The 16,951-nt window shown below is 42.3% G+C and overlaps 1 protein-coding gene across 1 annotated transcript in view; it reads right to left on the bottom strand.

Annotated features, from left to right (window-relative positions):
- Nucleotides 1-16,951, bottom strand: part of LOC306961767 (neural-cadherin) — a 424,067-nt gene that overhangs the window by 47,861 nt on the left and 359,255 nt on the right. The window contains exon 34 of the mRNA XM_079554643.1: nucleotides 13,558-13,738. Coding sequence (XP_079410769.1) covers nucleotides 13,558-13,738 — 181 coding nt within the window. The remainder of the gene's footprint in view (nucleotides 1-13,557; nucleotides 13,739-16,951) is intronic.

Below are 16,951 nucleotides of genomic sequence, written 5' to 3'. Positions count from 1 at the left end.
CATTTCTTCTTCTGAGACACTGAAGAGGCACCCAGAGCCCCCACACCTGCAGCACAGTGGAGGCAGCACAGTGGAGGCGTCAAAAGAGGCGCTGCAGGAAAGAAAAAAGGGACAAACGAGGAGATGGTGAAAGACTGTTGTGGAGCGGAGGGAGCTGCAGGAGGAAGAGGAAGGAGAAGGTGGAGCTGACGAGTGCGAGACACCACTCTCTGAAACAGGGACTAACCCAGGAGGCGGTGCACCGCTTCAGAGGATCAGAGGAGATAGAGGGCAGCCAGCCAGGTTTCCTCCGAGTGCTACAGTTTCCCCGAGGTCATGTGGGTCAGGTTGGCACACAGTGGCAGCTCAGGACTGACACCTGAACACTATTTTGTTGTACAATGACAATAAAGTACTTACTTACTTGCTTACTAAATCTTTTTGTGACAACGGCTGCATGCTAACATATGAAGATGGATCCGATGTGTGTTGTGCTTCTTATCCCAAGATTTTTCTTCTTCTCATTTCTATGGTGATTTCTTTGAGAATATCATAATTTCCTTTGAACTTTCTGAATAAACATCAAAGTCAATACTTTTTACTTGAACTAGAGAACAAATATTTGAAAACCTCTCACTTGAGAGAGTTTTTTGGCTACTCTTGCCATCTCTGGCCTCATCTGTGATCTCCGGATTCATTTTGTTTTGAGTCCCTTCAAACCACTTAACATTCCTTTCCACTTGTTGTTGTTGTTGTTGTTGTTGTTGTTTGTCAGACTGACTCATAATTTCAAATACTACATGTCTCTCTTTTTGTTGGTTGCCCCATGTTCTTCATGAAGCTATACAGAAAACTAGACACAGAATGAGGCATATTTTCTAGTCTGAACAAGGACACGATGACAGTGCCCAAGTATTTTTGTAATATACTGTATAATTCTTCATTGCAGTGACAAGTGCATGCAGAATATTAACCAGCTTAATAATACAGCCACACGTCTTCTTGGAGGACAGTGCAACAGAATTGAGGACTTCAGAATCAGCCCCCAATCCTTCAAAACCACCACCACAACAAATACATCCATGGTCATCCAGGTCACGCTAATGAGCCTGAGGCGACACTGAAAGTCACTCAAGTTCAGGACAATGCGCAATTACAGACGTAGTGAACAGAATAGACATTACATGACTAACTCCACCTGTAAGAAGCTGATTTTTTTCAAATCAGGGCAACTTTAGGTTTGAGGACGCTTGTATTAGAAAAAGTCAATTTACCAGTGCAGAAACATTAGCCCCTGAAAGGGACCAGACGGAGTTTAAAAATGTTGAAATTATGTATTTTCCTCCCCCTACATGTTCCAGCAATATCCTAATGTGTAGAATGAGCCCAGACCTATTCACCACAACTGCCCCTAAAACGTTGTTAATTCGGGTCCGAAGTGCCATCATGCACGAGCTTAATATAGAAACTGCAGTTACGCGTAGAACCTGAGGTGGCAGTAGTGAGTATACAAATGACAACTTGCATCTATCCCCTTTAACCTATTAAGCCCCACCTGAACCGAGCACACAGTTTGACTTTATCCAAGTCTAAAAGCGTCTTGAAAAAAAAAAAGTGTCAAAATATCGACAACAACGAGACTAAAACAAGGAGGAAAATGCAAGAAATGAGCGACAAAACGAGACAAAAAAGCAATGAAAAGGTAACAAAAATGTGTGACGAAAAAGGGCAACAAAAAAGGAACAACGGAGCAACAGAAAAATGACAAAAACGCAACAAAAAAGTGACAACAACGCGAGGAAAAAGATACATTAAGATGGTTATAGCTTTCAAATGAGGCGTTACACTGACCTAGAGGCTTATGGAATTGGGTAAGGCTGAACTGGAGACAATGCACTCGGTAAAGGCAGGGTTAAGAGGTTTTAAAAAGTGCCCTATAATTTGAAACTTTTTTGACGACTGAGATATTACCAAACTTAAAGGCCCTAGACTTTTTTTTTTTTTTTTTTCTTCACAGCAAGGGAAGAGAGAACGGGAGTTTAGTTTGTGTCCAAACTCATTCCCAACATTTCCAAAGGCATCTTCTTGCATCCCAATTCCTCACTAGGATGAGTTCATGAGCAATGCATTTTTCCCTATCAGTGTCACAGTCACAGTAATGATAACAAAAAACTACCTTGCAAGCTCACAATCAGTACAAATGCTTTATAATTACATACATACTCGTCATGGCGACGTGAAAACACGAAGTGACCTCCCTCTCTCCTGGTGCAGCTGAATTGTTAGCCTTTTTCAGTGAATTGTTTGCCTTTTTCAGCGAACCACGTTGTTTTTCTGGATACTTTTGTACGTCTTTATCGTGTTTTTGTGGAGGTTTGGTGGATTTGTTTACTTTGAGAGTCCAAAATGGTCCTGAAGAAAGCAGCTTTTTGAAGGTAAACAAACTGCTAGCTTATCAGCTAAACCCATTTGAGATCTACAAACATCTTCTTCTGAGACACTGAACAGTGAAGAGGCACTAAGAGCCCCCACACCTGCAGCACGGAGGAGGCGTCACAAGAGGAGCTACAGGAAACAACAAAAGGGACCAACGAGGAGATGGTGATAGACTGTGGAGGGAGCTGTGCAGGAGGAAGAGGAAGGACGAGGTGGAGCTGACCAGTGCAGGACACCACGCTCTGAGACGGGGACAAGCCCAGGAGGCGGTGCACCGTTTCAGATGATCAGAGGAGACAGAGGGCAGCTACAGTTTCTCCATCCTCCAAGGTCATGCGGGTGGAGTGGCTGAAGGACAACGGATTTCCCATCAACCAGTGCTCCTCCTGTGACCAAAACAGTGAAGATGGCGGCCGCGACACAACGATCTTTCACCAAAGAAAAAAAAAGAGTGGAAAAAGAGTGGTGCGCACTGAATGGGTGCTGCTGCCGGATGCTCTCTCATCGAATGCAATTTCTCCATCTGTGAGATCAATAAAGTATCATCTTATCTTATCTTATCTTATCTTACAGTAGATAGTCCCTCCCCCCACACTCAAACAACTACATATTCAATATACTGAAGTAGGGCAAAACAAATTTCATTTCACAACTGGGAAAAACATATTTGGTGCTGGCCCTTTAATCAAACGTTATTGGATGTAAACTTCTTCTCTTTCATATACCTCCTCACTGAGGCAGATGTGCCAAAAACGCTGAGCGCGGCAGTGGCGGTAACTAGGCTGGTTTTATGCCGACAGGGGCACATTTTCTGCCTCACTTCAGAACGCTCCACAATAATTAAAAGCTCATTTGGGTGTAACAGCTCAAACAAACACTTTATGACCCCATTAATTCAGCGTTCCATTCAGCGTCTGCCGAGCGGCGCCGGCTCTACACTGTGATGACAGCAGAGATGGGTCTCCGATGATTTGTCTGTGGCAAGTAGAACCGGAACTTAACTTTATCATTGACCAGCAATGCTACCAAAAAAAAGCAATAATTCTATAACTTGATACTGTGTGTGCAAATGTGTTTTGTTAATAACAGGAAAGAAAAATAAATGTTTGCTTGAATGAAAGGTGTGCTTATGAAATATCAGTTTTATTTGTGACAATCGCCATGTTTATTTCTCAATGGCAAAGAGACACAAAAAAAGGTTCTCAAAGATTATTATCCAATCAGAATGAGCCCCGTGATCCTCGGCTCAAACCAGGCTGCAATAAACCTAAAAAGTAATCTCTTTCTTCCAAAATTCCAGCCTCTATGCTCAATGAAAACATAATTTGTTCTAGTGCAGGCTGCTAAGAGCTAAAGCGACTGAATTCAAGATTTCTGAGATTGAAGTTGATCACACATTTGTACTAGCACCAGAGACTCTTGTCATTATTTTGGGCTAAATTCTTTGTCAGGGGCAAAAATACAGCTGGAGTGCATTGAGTTAATGGGGAGAACAAAATACCACACAAACTCCTCACAGGAAAGCCCCATGATGGAACAGCACCTTGGACCAAGGGAAACTGTTATCGATTCTTTGGTGGGTTCACACTCAAAGCTCACTTTGGATGTATCTGAAAACATCACCGTCTCTGATCACAGGGCTTATCCCACCAACAAATGTTTTAATATGAACTAACAGCTGCAATGTTTGTTGTACAGAATAGTTTCCACAATGGCTTTCCTTCACTGGCTAAGCTGCTTCACACAACATGAGCTAAATAGCAAGAATCCTCCCATGGACACTGGAACTGTACAGTGCTGAAAAGTGCTATATCTCTGCACATGTGTCATCATCGTTGAGATGGAGATGTTCTGTGCTGTAAAGGCCATTTGTATTCATAGGACACTCAAGTGTCTGGCTGGTGTAATGCGGATGTGAAAGTTCCACAGTGTCTAAGTAATTCCACCGACTCAATGACAGGGCATAAAGGATCTATGCATTATTGAGGGCTCTTAGCGTTGGTATTTCACAGTCTATTTTAAATAATCATGTATCTTCGTAGAATACAGGCACAATTAAGTTGATGAGGTAAGTGCACTCAAAAGGACACGGTAAAAATCTAGATAGGACATGGCCATAGTATTATGTTGGAACTAATGGCAATTCTGGCGGTCCATCTTCCTATTTGTGATGATGACAAATAGGAAATGGACTTTGAAAACCACAACAACTTAAAACCGTGCTGCCGCCATACACGTGCCACAAATGTGTTTATTACTAGCCTATGCACAGATAGGCTAGTAATAAACAGCCTATCTGTGCCCAAAAATATTGCTTTTTGGGCAACTTAATTTGCCCAAAAAGCTAAATGCTGTGGTTTTGACATATTAGTATTTGTCGTTTTAACAGATAGAAATTGTACGCATATATTGCCCCACCCTAAGAGATAAATACAGAAATGAACACAATAAACTATCTGCAGACATGTTTAGCCGAAGAGAATAACAGTTACAAGCTCAAAACGCTCAATTTAGCATAATCTTATCCCTTAAAGCTGCAACGAGCATAAATGTGACCCATATCTCCTCATTAGGGCCCACATTCTTGTCTATATTCCACAAAGTGCACAGATGCAGGTGCTTAAACTGCTACAAAGGTGCGCCATAAAAAAACTCCTCTTGCCTTCACAAACACAAGCAGCATTTAACGCCTTTACAATCAAACTTTTCCAAATCAATTCCCACGAGACGGTGCTCACCCTGACCCTTCATCTTTTTTTTTTTTTTTTTTTGGTCAGACGAGAACTGACGACAAACCCACCCTCGAGCAGCACGACTTTTCAAAGGCATCCGAAAGTCACTGCCATATTTCGTATTAATTGCTTGTTCTAATGGCGGCTCTAAATGTCAGCGTGCTTGGAAAAATACACCGGCGAAGCGATATGAAACACAATGCTTAAACTTAAAAGGTAATTAAGTGTCTGCGGGATTATTGTGTCGTAACAAAAGTTCAGCTCTGAGTGATCATAATGGCTGGGGTGTGCGTGGGCGAGTGTCATATGGAGCTGTCATTCCGTTGCGAAACAGTGCCCCCTTTCACCCTGCGCCCCTACCCTGTGCTACCTGTTGTCACCCTCCATTTCAATCACTGCACCTTTGAAGGGCTCGCATTTAGCTATTCCCCTTAGTTACGGTTGCTAGGCCTTTCAAGATTCCATTGGAGAGAAAGAACGCTGCATATAGCTATAGATATACATATAGAGTACAATGGGGACTTTTGAGGATTTAATTCATACGGCCTGCAATCCAGCCAGCTAAAAATGCATGCTAGGATGGAAAATTGCATTTCTTAGCTGTCTCTGAAGCCAACAAATGAACTGACAAGGTAAATTTCATAGCAAAATTGTCCATACCCTACTTTTTAAATTAGGTTGACGCTGGTTGGAGAAACGTGTAGTGTTATCTAAAGGGCATTCACCGTAGGTCAAAATTATGCAAGATCTTTTTGAGCACTTAACCAGGAAGCTGCATGATATAAATATATGATGTGATATCATGACTTGAGCAACATGAATCCAGGGACTAAACTTCTTAAAAAACACACACAAAACGTGATAATAATCTGCTTCTTTGGCACTCCAACACTGCTTAAAGAAACAGGCCCCTGTTTTTACATACTGAGGTATGTTCTTACCTGAGCTGAGACGAGTTGATACGTACCTGCCTGGTCTTTGTGCGTGCCCTCAGTCACGCAAAACGACCAAAGATGTTGTTTGCATGTGGCTTCTCCCAACATATTCCTATGGCTCCAAACGGGGGTGAAGTTGGAAGCTGTCACCACCAGACAGGTACGTATCAACTTGTCTAAGCTCAGGTAAGACCATATCACAGTATGAAAAAACTGTGGCCTGTTCCTTTAAGTTTTTAACTTGTTGGTACATGTGTAGAATTGTTACAAACAACTTTAAAATGCGCGCTCCGTTGCAGAGATTCCACTTACTTGCAAAACTCACCGTGGAGGTACAGAGGTGTAGAGTGAGAACAGAAGTCCCAAAAACAGGTTAATTCCTTTCAATGGAAACCAGAAGACAAATACATCCATCCACAAACAGTACGTTCGCATCCAGATAGGAAAATGACGAGGGGCTGGATGCCATCACCTGACTACTCCCATGATGCACTTCTCTGCCTAGGTTTCTCTAAGAACAGAAGGCTGAGGTTCTTTAGGTCATGATGATCTTATATTGGAAAATGTAGCGTGGTGGAGCATCAGTAAAAAGTATGTCCACTGCTCAATCTAAGTTAATATTAGGGAGCCATGACTCACAAAAGCATGCCTGCAGGAGGGGTATAAATAGCGTCAGAGATGAGATGGTGTAACTGCAGCACCATAGTCAGTAGGAACACATTAATATCAATAGCAAGACTACACTCAGTATCTCTACAAGCAGGGGCCGTTCACAATTGGGGGGAGGGCAATTGTCAATGGCAAGCTACGCCTCCGGGTGCCCTCCTTCAAGAGTACTTTCAAAAGTTCATAAACACACCTTGTGGGACACAGTCTGCACACTTGCGAAGGGACTGTATTCTGGCCTGTTGTCAAAACTTAACATTCTTCTCCACTGTTTTCCCAGATGAAGACCGGGGGGTTCGTGTCAACAACACCCTTTTTTATTCCGGCATTCCATTCCATGGCATTTCCCATTACCGGCTGACAAACAAACCTCTGCCCCGGCACCACAAGCGTTACTGCGCTGCATATGAAATGTTGATCATCCCAAGTGGACTGCAGTTTAGCCCTCTGACAGAGAAGGTGAGGATCATCACTGTATATTACCCTTCAATAGGAGCCTGGGCACACGCGCCTCTTGTGGCATTTCAACATTAAGACCCTCCGTGGCGACTTTTACTGTGACAATAAACCGGACCAAACGCTCAGCCTCCTCATTCATTTTAGATGAGAGTGCAGCCAGTGGGGAAAAAAGAGAAGAGGATTCTTGTTTAACTAGCAGAAGTAAAAAAAAAAAAAAGTGTTAAGTCAAATATATTCACTTTGGGAGTGTAAAAGGTCACACTCTGCAGGAAAGAAGGTTTCAGAAAGATTTCAGACAATGGAAGTCCAAGTCAACAGGTTTTTAATCATATCTGGGTGATTCTGAAGCTTATCACACAATCACATTAATATGTTTCCCTTGGAACAAAAAGGGTAAGCTTAAACTATAAAAGATTCCTGCATGACAGAAAGAATGAGTGAGTGTAAATTCCAATGCCTAAAATACCCAAAGGATTGATGTGGTTTAATGTGAGTATTATACAGGAAAATGGCATTAATCGGGGGACATAAGTCATGTTGCTGTTTTCCAAGAGTCACATTTATTTTGTTAAGTAAATGTACAAGAATCTATTGGCCCCAGAAGGGACCATTTCGCACATGTTTAAAGTGATAGAGAAAACTGGTGTTGAACTGTGAGTTGTCCAGATGAGTTGACAACTTGAGTTGCACGTTTGTTCGCCCCATGGATGTATCACCTGCCGTGATGCTAAGTGTCTATGAAGTAGTGACTGTATTTAAACATTACAATGAAGCCTAGGCGTTAATTCAACCTGGGAGACTAATTTCAGCATCACATACCTCCAGCCAATGATCACTTCCGAGAGGGCCACACCTCCACCTCAGCCATCAGCGCAAGAGCCGCACCTCCATAGCAGCCAATCGTCGCCCTCGGTCCCACTTTTAAGCCCGCCTCCACCCCATCTCTGCCTCTTCCATCCATGGCTTCTACCTGCTGCAGCTTCACGGGTCTTCCATACCACCACCAGTGTCCCGGCTCCGGGGAAAGACATCCCTAACTACAAGCTGTTCATCCATACTGACTTTCATACATCGATGTCTACCACCGGGGTCTGATCGCCAAAACTAATACATGTCAATAAATCTTCCTAATCGCTGCTTTTTGTCTGTTTGAGTCTATCCAGGTTGAATTACTATATCATACATTTCTATCACACCTTTTATTAAACACTACAATATTTGCTTTGTGATCAGTGACAAAATGTTTTAGGCCTTTTTTCAACACCAGAGCTTCCTCGGGGGAACAGCTCCAGCCGAGGACCAACTGCTGTGTGACCGTTCTGCTCTCCAGTATTCAGTTTTTGACTCCTTTAAAGCCTCTTGTTTGACATGACAAGAGGATTGTGAGACTCCATTACTTATGAACACTGAACCTATCATTTCCCTTCTCACCAGTGACACTGCAGCTCCCCTGTGAACAGCCATGTTTAAAATTTCCATTTTAATGCCCAAATCAAGCTAAAATCTTTCTGAATTTTCCCCTTCAATTGTGCTCAGTAGGGTGATGTTCACAAAGTTGGTCTTGAAATCAACCAGCAGACACCAACCCAGGCTGCTCTCACAGGGAATTCCACATTGAGAATAACAGCTATGTAAAAAAACAACACACCAGATGGCTTTTGTTAATGGCTGGTCCCTATCTTCTGTTTCGTTTGATATGATCGGAATAATCACAGAGACTTGCACAAAGAACTTTCTGATTTCTCTTAATCAGGATTCTTCCATTCAACATCAAAAATGGTTCCAGAGGGAAATAGCTCCTTTGTCGAATGACCAGTGAGGATTGTTGAATACGACTGATTAACAATTATGTTGCTTGTAAATGCTTTGTTCAAAACAGTTAGAGCTGCCTGTTGCCAGGATAAAATGTGTTGTGGTAAATTATTCTTGTGAAGTGAATGGTGAATTTAGTGCTGTCAAATTAAAGTGGAATAAACACCCAAAATAAATCAAGGCTTTACATAATACTCATGCAAACAAAACTTACAGGCATTCCGATTTAGAAGTACACGCTATGGTAGTAATTGAGTAATTGTTTAAACAGTGCCAGAAAACATTTCTTTTAATATTTATATTATCTAATGCTTAGACACAATTTTATATAATATTTTAAGTCGTATTTGCAATAAAATTCATTCACGATAATATCTCAGACAATTTAGGTAGGTAGGTAGGTTCCTCTTATTACTTTACTAGACCATACATTTACGTTTACAGATTGATCAACATTTCATTGGTGATGAAAAATGAGTTGCTTTGCCAAGATAGAAATCTAATTTGACTCCTCAAGGCTCCAGGGAGTTAAGTAAGTGCTTTATTTGTCATTGTACCGGGTCCCCAAGTCCAAACTCCACACTATGGGAGATAGGGCCTTTAAGGCGGCTGCGCCTCAACTGTGGAATGCCCTCCCAACCACCTGAGGGCGCCACCACAGTCTATTGAGGTTTTTAAAAGTAAACTGTATTGAATTTTCTTAATATATCATCTACTGTTTGTCTGTCTGATATGTTTTGTAAAGTGGAATACAAATAAAATGTATTATTATTATTATTATTATTATTATTATTATTATTATTATTATTATTATTATTATTATTATTATTATTATTATACAAGCGTGCAACGAAATAGTGTGCAGGTGTTAGTCTTGAGCCGCTGCGACTGAGCCTTGCAGCCACTGTGGGCCAACCTGACCAGCATGTTTTATGATGTCAGGGAAACCGTAGCACCCGTAGCACTGCCTTCAGTGCTCTTCTGAAATGGTGCACCACCTCCTGGGTGTGTCCCTGTTTCAGAGCGTGGTGTCCTGCACTGGTCAGCTCCACCTCCTCCTTCTTCTTCCTGCACAGCTCGCTCCGCACCACAACAGTCTTTCACCATCTTCTGGGAAGAGCTTAGCAGTGAATTTGTTTTATTTTCCAGTGAACGTCTATTAGCCAGAACAACAGAAGAGACAGAAGGCATGTGTGGCTTAGCTGTAAGTCTCTTCCGGATACCTCCTCATTTGTCCCTGTTTTGTTTCTTGTTGCTCCACTTGTGACCCTTCCCCTGTGCTGCAGGTGTGGGTGGCTCTTGGTGCCTCTTCAGTATCTCAGAAGAAGTAATCTGTAGGTCTCAAATGGGTTTAGCTGATAAGCTAGCTGTGTGTTTACTTTTAACCTCTTAAGCCCTGGGTTTTATTGTTTTAGTCTCCATCCATCCATCCATCCATCCATTTTCTTCCGCTTTATCCGGGGCCGGGTCGCGGGGGCAGCAGTCTCAGCAGAGATGCCCAAACTTCCCGATCCACACACACTTCCTCCAGCTGTTCTGGGGGGACCCCGAGGCGACACCAGGCCAGCTCGGACACATAGTCCCACCACCGTGTCCTGGGTCTTCCACGAGGCCTTGTCCCACTAGGACATGCCTGGAACACCTCCCGTGGGAGGCGACCAGGAGGCATCCGGAACAGATGCCCGAGCCACCTCAGCTGGCTCCTTTCGACGTGAAGGAGCAGCGACTCTACTCCGAGCTCCTCCCGGGTAACTGAGCTCCTCACCCGATCTCGGAGGGTGCGCCCAGCCACCCTGCGAAGGAAACCCATTTCGGCCGCTTGTATTCGCGATCTTGTCCTTTCGGTCATGACCCAAATCTCATGACCATAGGTGAGGGTGGGAGTCTCAGATCTTGGATCTTGCCGTTTGGTCACATGTGAGCCCAACCGACCCTGAATCACTGTGATTTGATTTGAGTTACACTGTCGGTCAGACACCGTGAATGAGAGTAACATGACGCTAAATAGTGAGCTCTTTCTTTTTTTCTCTTCAGTCACAGACTGAGAAGTGAAGAAGGAAGTCATGGAGATTCTGCTTTAGAACATTACACTTCTGCTGGATGTAACAATACAATATTGTATTGCATAGTATTTCTTCGTAGTGAGTATGAAAAATCCAGTATATAATTAAAATATTTGTTAATTATCAATATGAGTCGAAGTGCAGCAGGACTGATGTGGACAGTTGTTACAGAAGAAGCTCATCAGGTTCATTTCTTAAACACAGTTGCTATAGCAACAATAAGTAGATCTACCACAGTCCTGTCCACATTGGTCATGGTCCACCATGACCCACCACGACTCAGAGGAACTGGGACACACATGACTGTACATCAGATCATATATATCTATTATAGAAAACGCAATCTCAATGGCCGCCGCCTGGGCGCCGCCATGTTTATTTCCCATACCGACTTTGAAGCTAAGCAGGGAAGTGCCTGGTTAGAACTGGGATGGGAGACCGTTCCTCGGATGCTAAGCAGGGAAGGGCCTGGTTAGGACTGGGATGGGAGACCGTTTGGGAACACCAGGAAGCCTGGCGACAGTAGTGAGTGTGTGCGTGGTTGGTGGTGCTGTGGTCCGAGGACAACCCGCTGTCACAAAAACGCGAGTGCACGAGATCTGACTGCCGTGCGTGTGCGCGCATCCAAACAGGGCGATGTGTCTGTGCGCGCGTGTGTGTGTGTTCGTGCGTGTGTGTATGTATGTGTGCGCGCGTGTGTGTGTGTTCGTGCGTGTGTGTATGTATGTGTGCGCGCGCATCCAAACAGGGCGATGTGTGCGTGTGTGGGCGTGTGTGTATGTGTGCGTGTGCGTGCGTGCCCAAAATCTGCTCAAACACGAGCCTTATCAAACGCGCTGCTCCGACTGATTTATCCTCCGTGTGAGTAAAAGCGAAAATGAAACTACAACTTAACGAGCGCATGGCCTGCACTGCGTAGTTTTTTTTCTTTTTTTTACTTTGCTGCTGTACCATTTGTTTTCTATTTTGCTTTCACGTATTGTGAGCCCAGAAGTACATTTGATTCTAAAGCAGCTTGGAAAGCATTGCCAATTTTATTGTAAGGTTATAAATACTGTCTAATAACGATTATTAGGCTATTTCAGTTCAAAACCTACTCATTATTTTTTTTATTGTACACTACCGTGATGGACCAAACCACGGGTCCTGCACCGTGAACCAAACCGTTAGAGCTGAACCCCTAATATTTATCAATAATTATTCCACTGTCTCTTGAATCCTGTTCCCCGAGTTTAGCGAAAATATTGTCGTAGTTTATAAGAAAGGAGTACGGGTGCATCAAACACTCCAATTGCAGTTTGTTTGAAATTGTTTTTTGCCTTCATTCTTTTACTCATTTGTAGTGGCCATAGTTTTTGGACTGGGTTGGGAACCACTGGTCTACAGCTGAACTGTATGACGGGTTGGACATTTCTTTGTAATCACTCACAATCTCAGAATATCAAATGTGGAGACTAGCGAGGCCCGGCCGGGTCTCAGCTAGTATATATATATATATATATAGAGAGAGAGATTTCTTCAACCACATGCATCAATCATGTGTGTTTTTGTATTTTGTAATTGTAATCAATTCTCCTAAATTTCTTGTTTTAACCATATTTTGGAGTTTCAAAATATGATATTACTCTTATATCCAACATAAGTCTGATGTTCTGTCTAAAGCAGAAGCTCCATGACTTTCTTCTTCACCTGTCAGTCTGTGACTGAAGAGCATTGAGGCCTCAGCCTTTTTGCTGCAAACAAAGAGCCTAACTAAAAGTCTAACTCTGAAGAAAGTGAATTCACATTTACCCTGAGGAGGTTGGAAGGGTGCCTCTTTGTTTCCAAGTGCGTCCAACTGTCTGGACCAGTTTTATATTTATTTTGGGACCGGAGGGCTGAAGAGGTTAAAAAGCTGCTTTCTTCAGGACCATTATGGACCCTTTGCAACAAAATAAACTACAGAACCCCGCAAAACATGGCAAAGTCATACACAAGTACCCAGTAAAAGAATGTGGAACACAGAAACCACACATGCAGTTTGCAGAAAAAGGCAAAAAATGCAGCTACACCAAGTTATGTGGCAAGATGTTGCTACCCTCTCTCTACAGAGTCACATATTTTATTTTGCCATAATGTTCGGATGAAATATCTTCATAGTGCTTCGATTGCTACCAAAACCGATCCTGCTAATCTTGTTGTGCGTAGTTGCATGGATGCTCCGTCGTGGGAGCAGAACACACACAAACTCACAATCTTGAGAAAAAACAATCAATATGAAGATTGGCTTTTGTATTTTTTTCTTGTTCCATGAACCTTGAATGCCACAGACATACTTATACAACATGAGAAACCTTTTTCTTTCAAATTATTCCCATGGAATTATGCCTGACATTTACTGGCATCACCTCCGGATGCTTTTTGGAGCAATTTCCGCCTGGACAAATCCCAGTGTTTGTCATAATATTTGAGTGCACTTTAGTCCACCGTACATACCTGCACTCGTGCACCCTCCAAAGGTCCACGCAGGTGAAGGGAGGGCTGCACTGGTTCCTCTTGCATGAGTCGGATGAGCACCCGAGGGAGAGCCCCTGCACGCTGACCTGGGAGACCCCATCTCGCGGTTGACTGTCCAGAGGCATGTAGCGGCCATTCAAGCGCAGATCCCTCATGCAGCCTGCATAAAAAAGCATTATTAGAAATGTATTAGTGATGTTTTTACTTTTGTTATTGTTTTTATTCACATGTAATTCAGGCAAACCTTAAAAACATATTTGTCTCTTTACGATTATATCTGGTAACAACTCAAAGTTAACAAAGCAAATGGAGGTTCTTCACAGTGGGTTATTTTGACTATAAGTTCCCAATTTAACTTTCGGCTTATTATAGAAAAGTGAAGCACAATCGTGGTGGAGCACACAGCGTTTTACATTCACAGTATATGCATCTTCACAAAATCATAAACCCTAATTTCTTCTGGGCAAATAGCTGACCGGGCCGGTCCATACTCTGCACTTGGGTCCTGGACCTGTCTACTCTTGGTAGGAAAAGTGCATACGTATATGTGAGAATGTGCAAGTCTATGAAAGGCTTCCTACATGAAGGTCTAGTTTTCGCAATTTCAAACATTGTAATTTAATTTAGCTATAATTTCCAGTAAAAGCAATAAGAGTAAAATCGTGTCTTATGCAATTGTCCAACTCAGCGCATAAGCCATGTGCTCGTTTTTAGGCTTTTATAATGTGGCCGTATGCTACTGTAATCACTCAAATGGATTTTCAATGGGCAACAATAACAAACATCTACTCTACTAATTCATAAAGATTAGAAATTTAAAAGATAAAAATACAAAAGAACCTGATGGAAAATTTTCAATTCAATGTTTATGGCCTGGGTTTGAGTGAAGCACTGTATGCGCTTTTTTATGGCTGTACCTTTGTTCTTTGATTTGTGGTAAAAGGATTAGATTTCGTTGTGTGCTGAGTTTGTCATTGAGCCACTCCGTCTAATCATAGAACATCATCCTGTGACCTTCTTCTCTTTGGCTGTGTCTGTATTGTGGACTGCGGAGTGTTCCTTTAAAGTATTTGTAATATTAAACTACTCAAATAGAGATGTGCCTGTTGTTAAATGTTAGGGTCTTGCCTGCGTAAATTTAATTGTGACTGACAAACTAAACATGATTAAAACAGACAACACTGTGTCCCCGCAGGGCTGCCATACACCTTTAAGAGGAAGACATTTATGCTGCGGAGCCTGTCTGCACATAACTAACTGGCTGAATGAATAATACCCATTATTCCATGCCCAATGGAGCGTGTGTTATCAAAGTGTTCCTTTTGAGGATACATTTAAAGGTGTTTATGTGTTCTTTTGCTTTAATCACTGCATTAGCGCACGCGGCTAACATCATTACCCCTCGGTCAGTGGTTAAAAAGACGCCAGTGCCGTATGTGTTGATGAAAGGCGCTCAGGTATGCACAACCCGCCACTCTCAATCACGTCGGCCCCTTTGAAGACATGCGCTTTTAAAGTCCATTTAATAAACATAGGAATAGTCTCTCGCAGCCTGCGGCACATCTCACGACGCCTCTCCCTGTCGGCATGCACTGTATGTTCATATTCTTACCTCTTCTATTAGAAGAAGGCACGCCGCAATGCTCTAAAGACCAGAATATTGAAGTAACAATAATGGGTTACATTTGCATTATGCTTTACAAGTTCGAGAAGCATCGTAAGTCAATAGAAATAAACTTTTATTGATTGTGGTAACTATGGTAATCGTCAAAATGGTTTACGTTAAATATCTCTGTAATGGTTAGACCTACCCTCATGAAACAAACACTGTAAAAAGTTTAACGTTTCCTCTCACATGTGCAGTAAGGTCATAATAAAGTCTCATAATAGTGTCCAAATATGGTGGCATTTAAAATGATATGTGATGTTGTTCAGCCAAAAGATGAATGTCTCAGGTTTGTGAATCCTTCCAAATAATGATCAAGGGAAACATTTGGAGATTTTCTTTCCAAATCCCTCCCATTGAGTTGTGACGGCCCCTTTAACTGAAATTATGATATGGCATTATCCACATGATTTCCGCCTGCACCATAAGATCGGCGCTGTCCTTCCTCTCTCCTATCTTTTACATTCACGATTAGCAGGATCCCACAAAAATGAAGAGATCGCTCAAGATTTCGTAAAGGACAGCGAGTAAAAGTTAGGATGCGACTGGAGCAGGTTAAAAACATTACGTGAGATGTAACGATTTAACTGGAGGGAACCTGAGGCTAACGGCTAACACAAAACCAAAATTAAGAAATCATTAACAGAATCAGCCTGTAAGCAATTTTATTTGCAATTTTAATTAGTTGTTTACATGATATATTGTCATTATTTAAAGCAGTACTAAGTAACTTGTTTACTTTAATAAATCCTTTTCGTTGTCCCTCTGGGGGTAATACAAGTGTTAATGGGATGATTGGGGGTTCTTTCATCTCCCCCTGGTGTCTCTGGCCAGACTACCACAATTGCAACTTTGCTGCCTCCGGGTCGGAAGCGCAATACACACTAATGGAATCATGAAGAAGAGGCGAACAGGCAAAGCTAACCGCGAGCTAGCGCCACTTAAATAGTATTTACAGCCAAGTTTGAGTGAAAAAAATTATCTCTCATTGTGTAATTGGATGTACAATATCCCTCTCTCCCTTCGTCTTTTCTGTCAGCGTAGTATTTACTCTCACTGACAATAAATGAGTAAAAAAACGTAATGTGCTACAACACCTGCAGTGGCGCTTATGGCCTCTAGGGGCACGAGTTACTTAGTACTGCTTCAAGATTAGCCTTTAGCTCGCAAAAAAAACGACCACTTTTGCTTCCTCCAGAATTCACAGCGAACATGATGTTTGTAATATGTTGCAGTGACGGTTCATCAATAACTCACTGTTCTTTACCATATCACAAGCTATCTCTTCATTTGTGTGGGACCCTGCTTACAAAGGCGAGGGAAGGACAGCGCCGATCTAATTGTCCAGCCGGAAACCACGTGGGGGCACTGTGCATATAGCCCATTGAGACATCGCTAAATCCACTTTTTTAATTTGTCTTCACAGTATTATTGTTCTACATCTGAAACACCTGGGTAGCTTTATCATTCAGACTCTAAAGTGTTAGCGAAGTGTTGACAACGGCCAAATTCGATTCTCTGTGGCACTGAAAACACAGGTGCGGAAAAGGTTTTCACCAAATTTCTTGTTTTATTCGAAATGTGACAAAAAGTGATGGAAAAAGAAAGAAAAGAATGCCATTTCCATGAACCTTCTATAGGACTAATGTAGAAGGACCTTGTATTGAACTGTCATATTAAATTAATGTTTTGTATGCCTTCCCATAG

This window comes from Gobius niger (assembly GCF_951799975.1).
Source record: "Gobius niger genome assembly, chromosome: 4".
In the NCBI taxonomy this organism is placed as follows: domain Eukaryota; kingdom Metazoa; phylum Chordata; class Actinopteri; order Gobiiformes; family Gobiidae; genus Gobius; species Gobius niger.
Note: the sequence above shows the minus strand (reverse complement) of the source record. Positions and strands in the feature narration are given on the sequence as shown.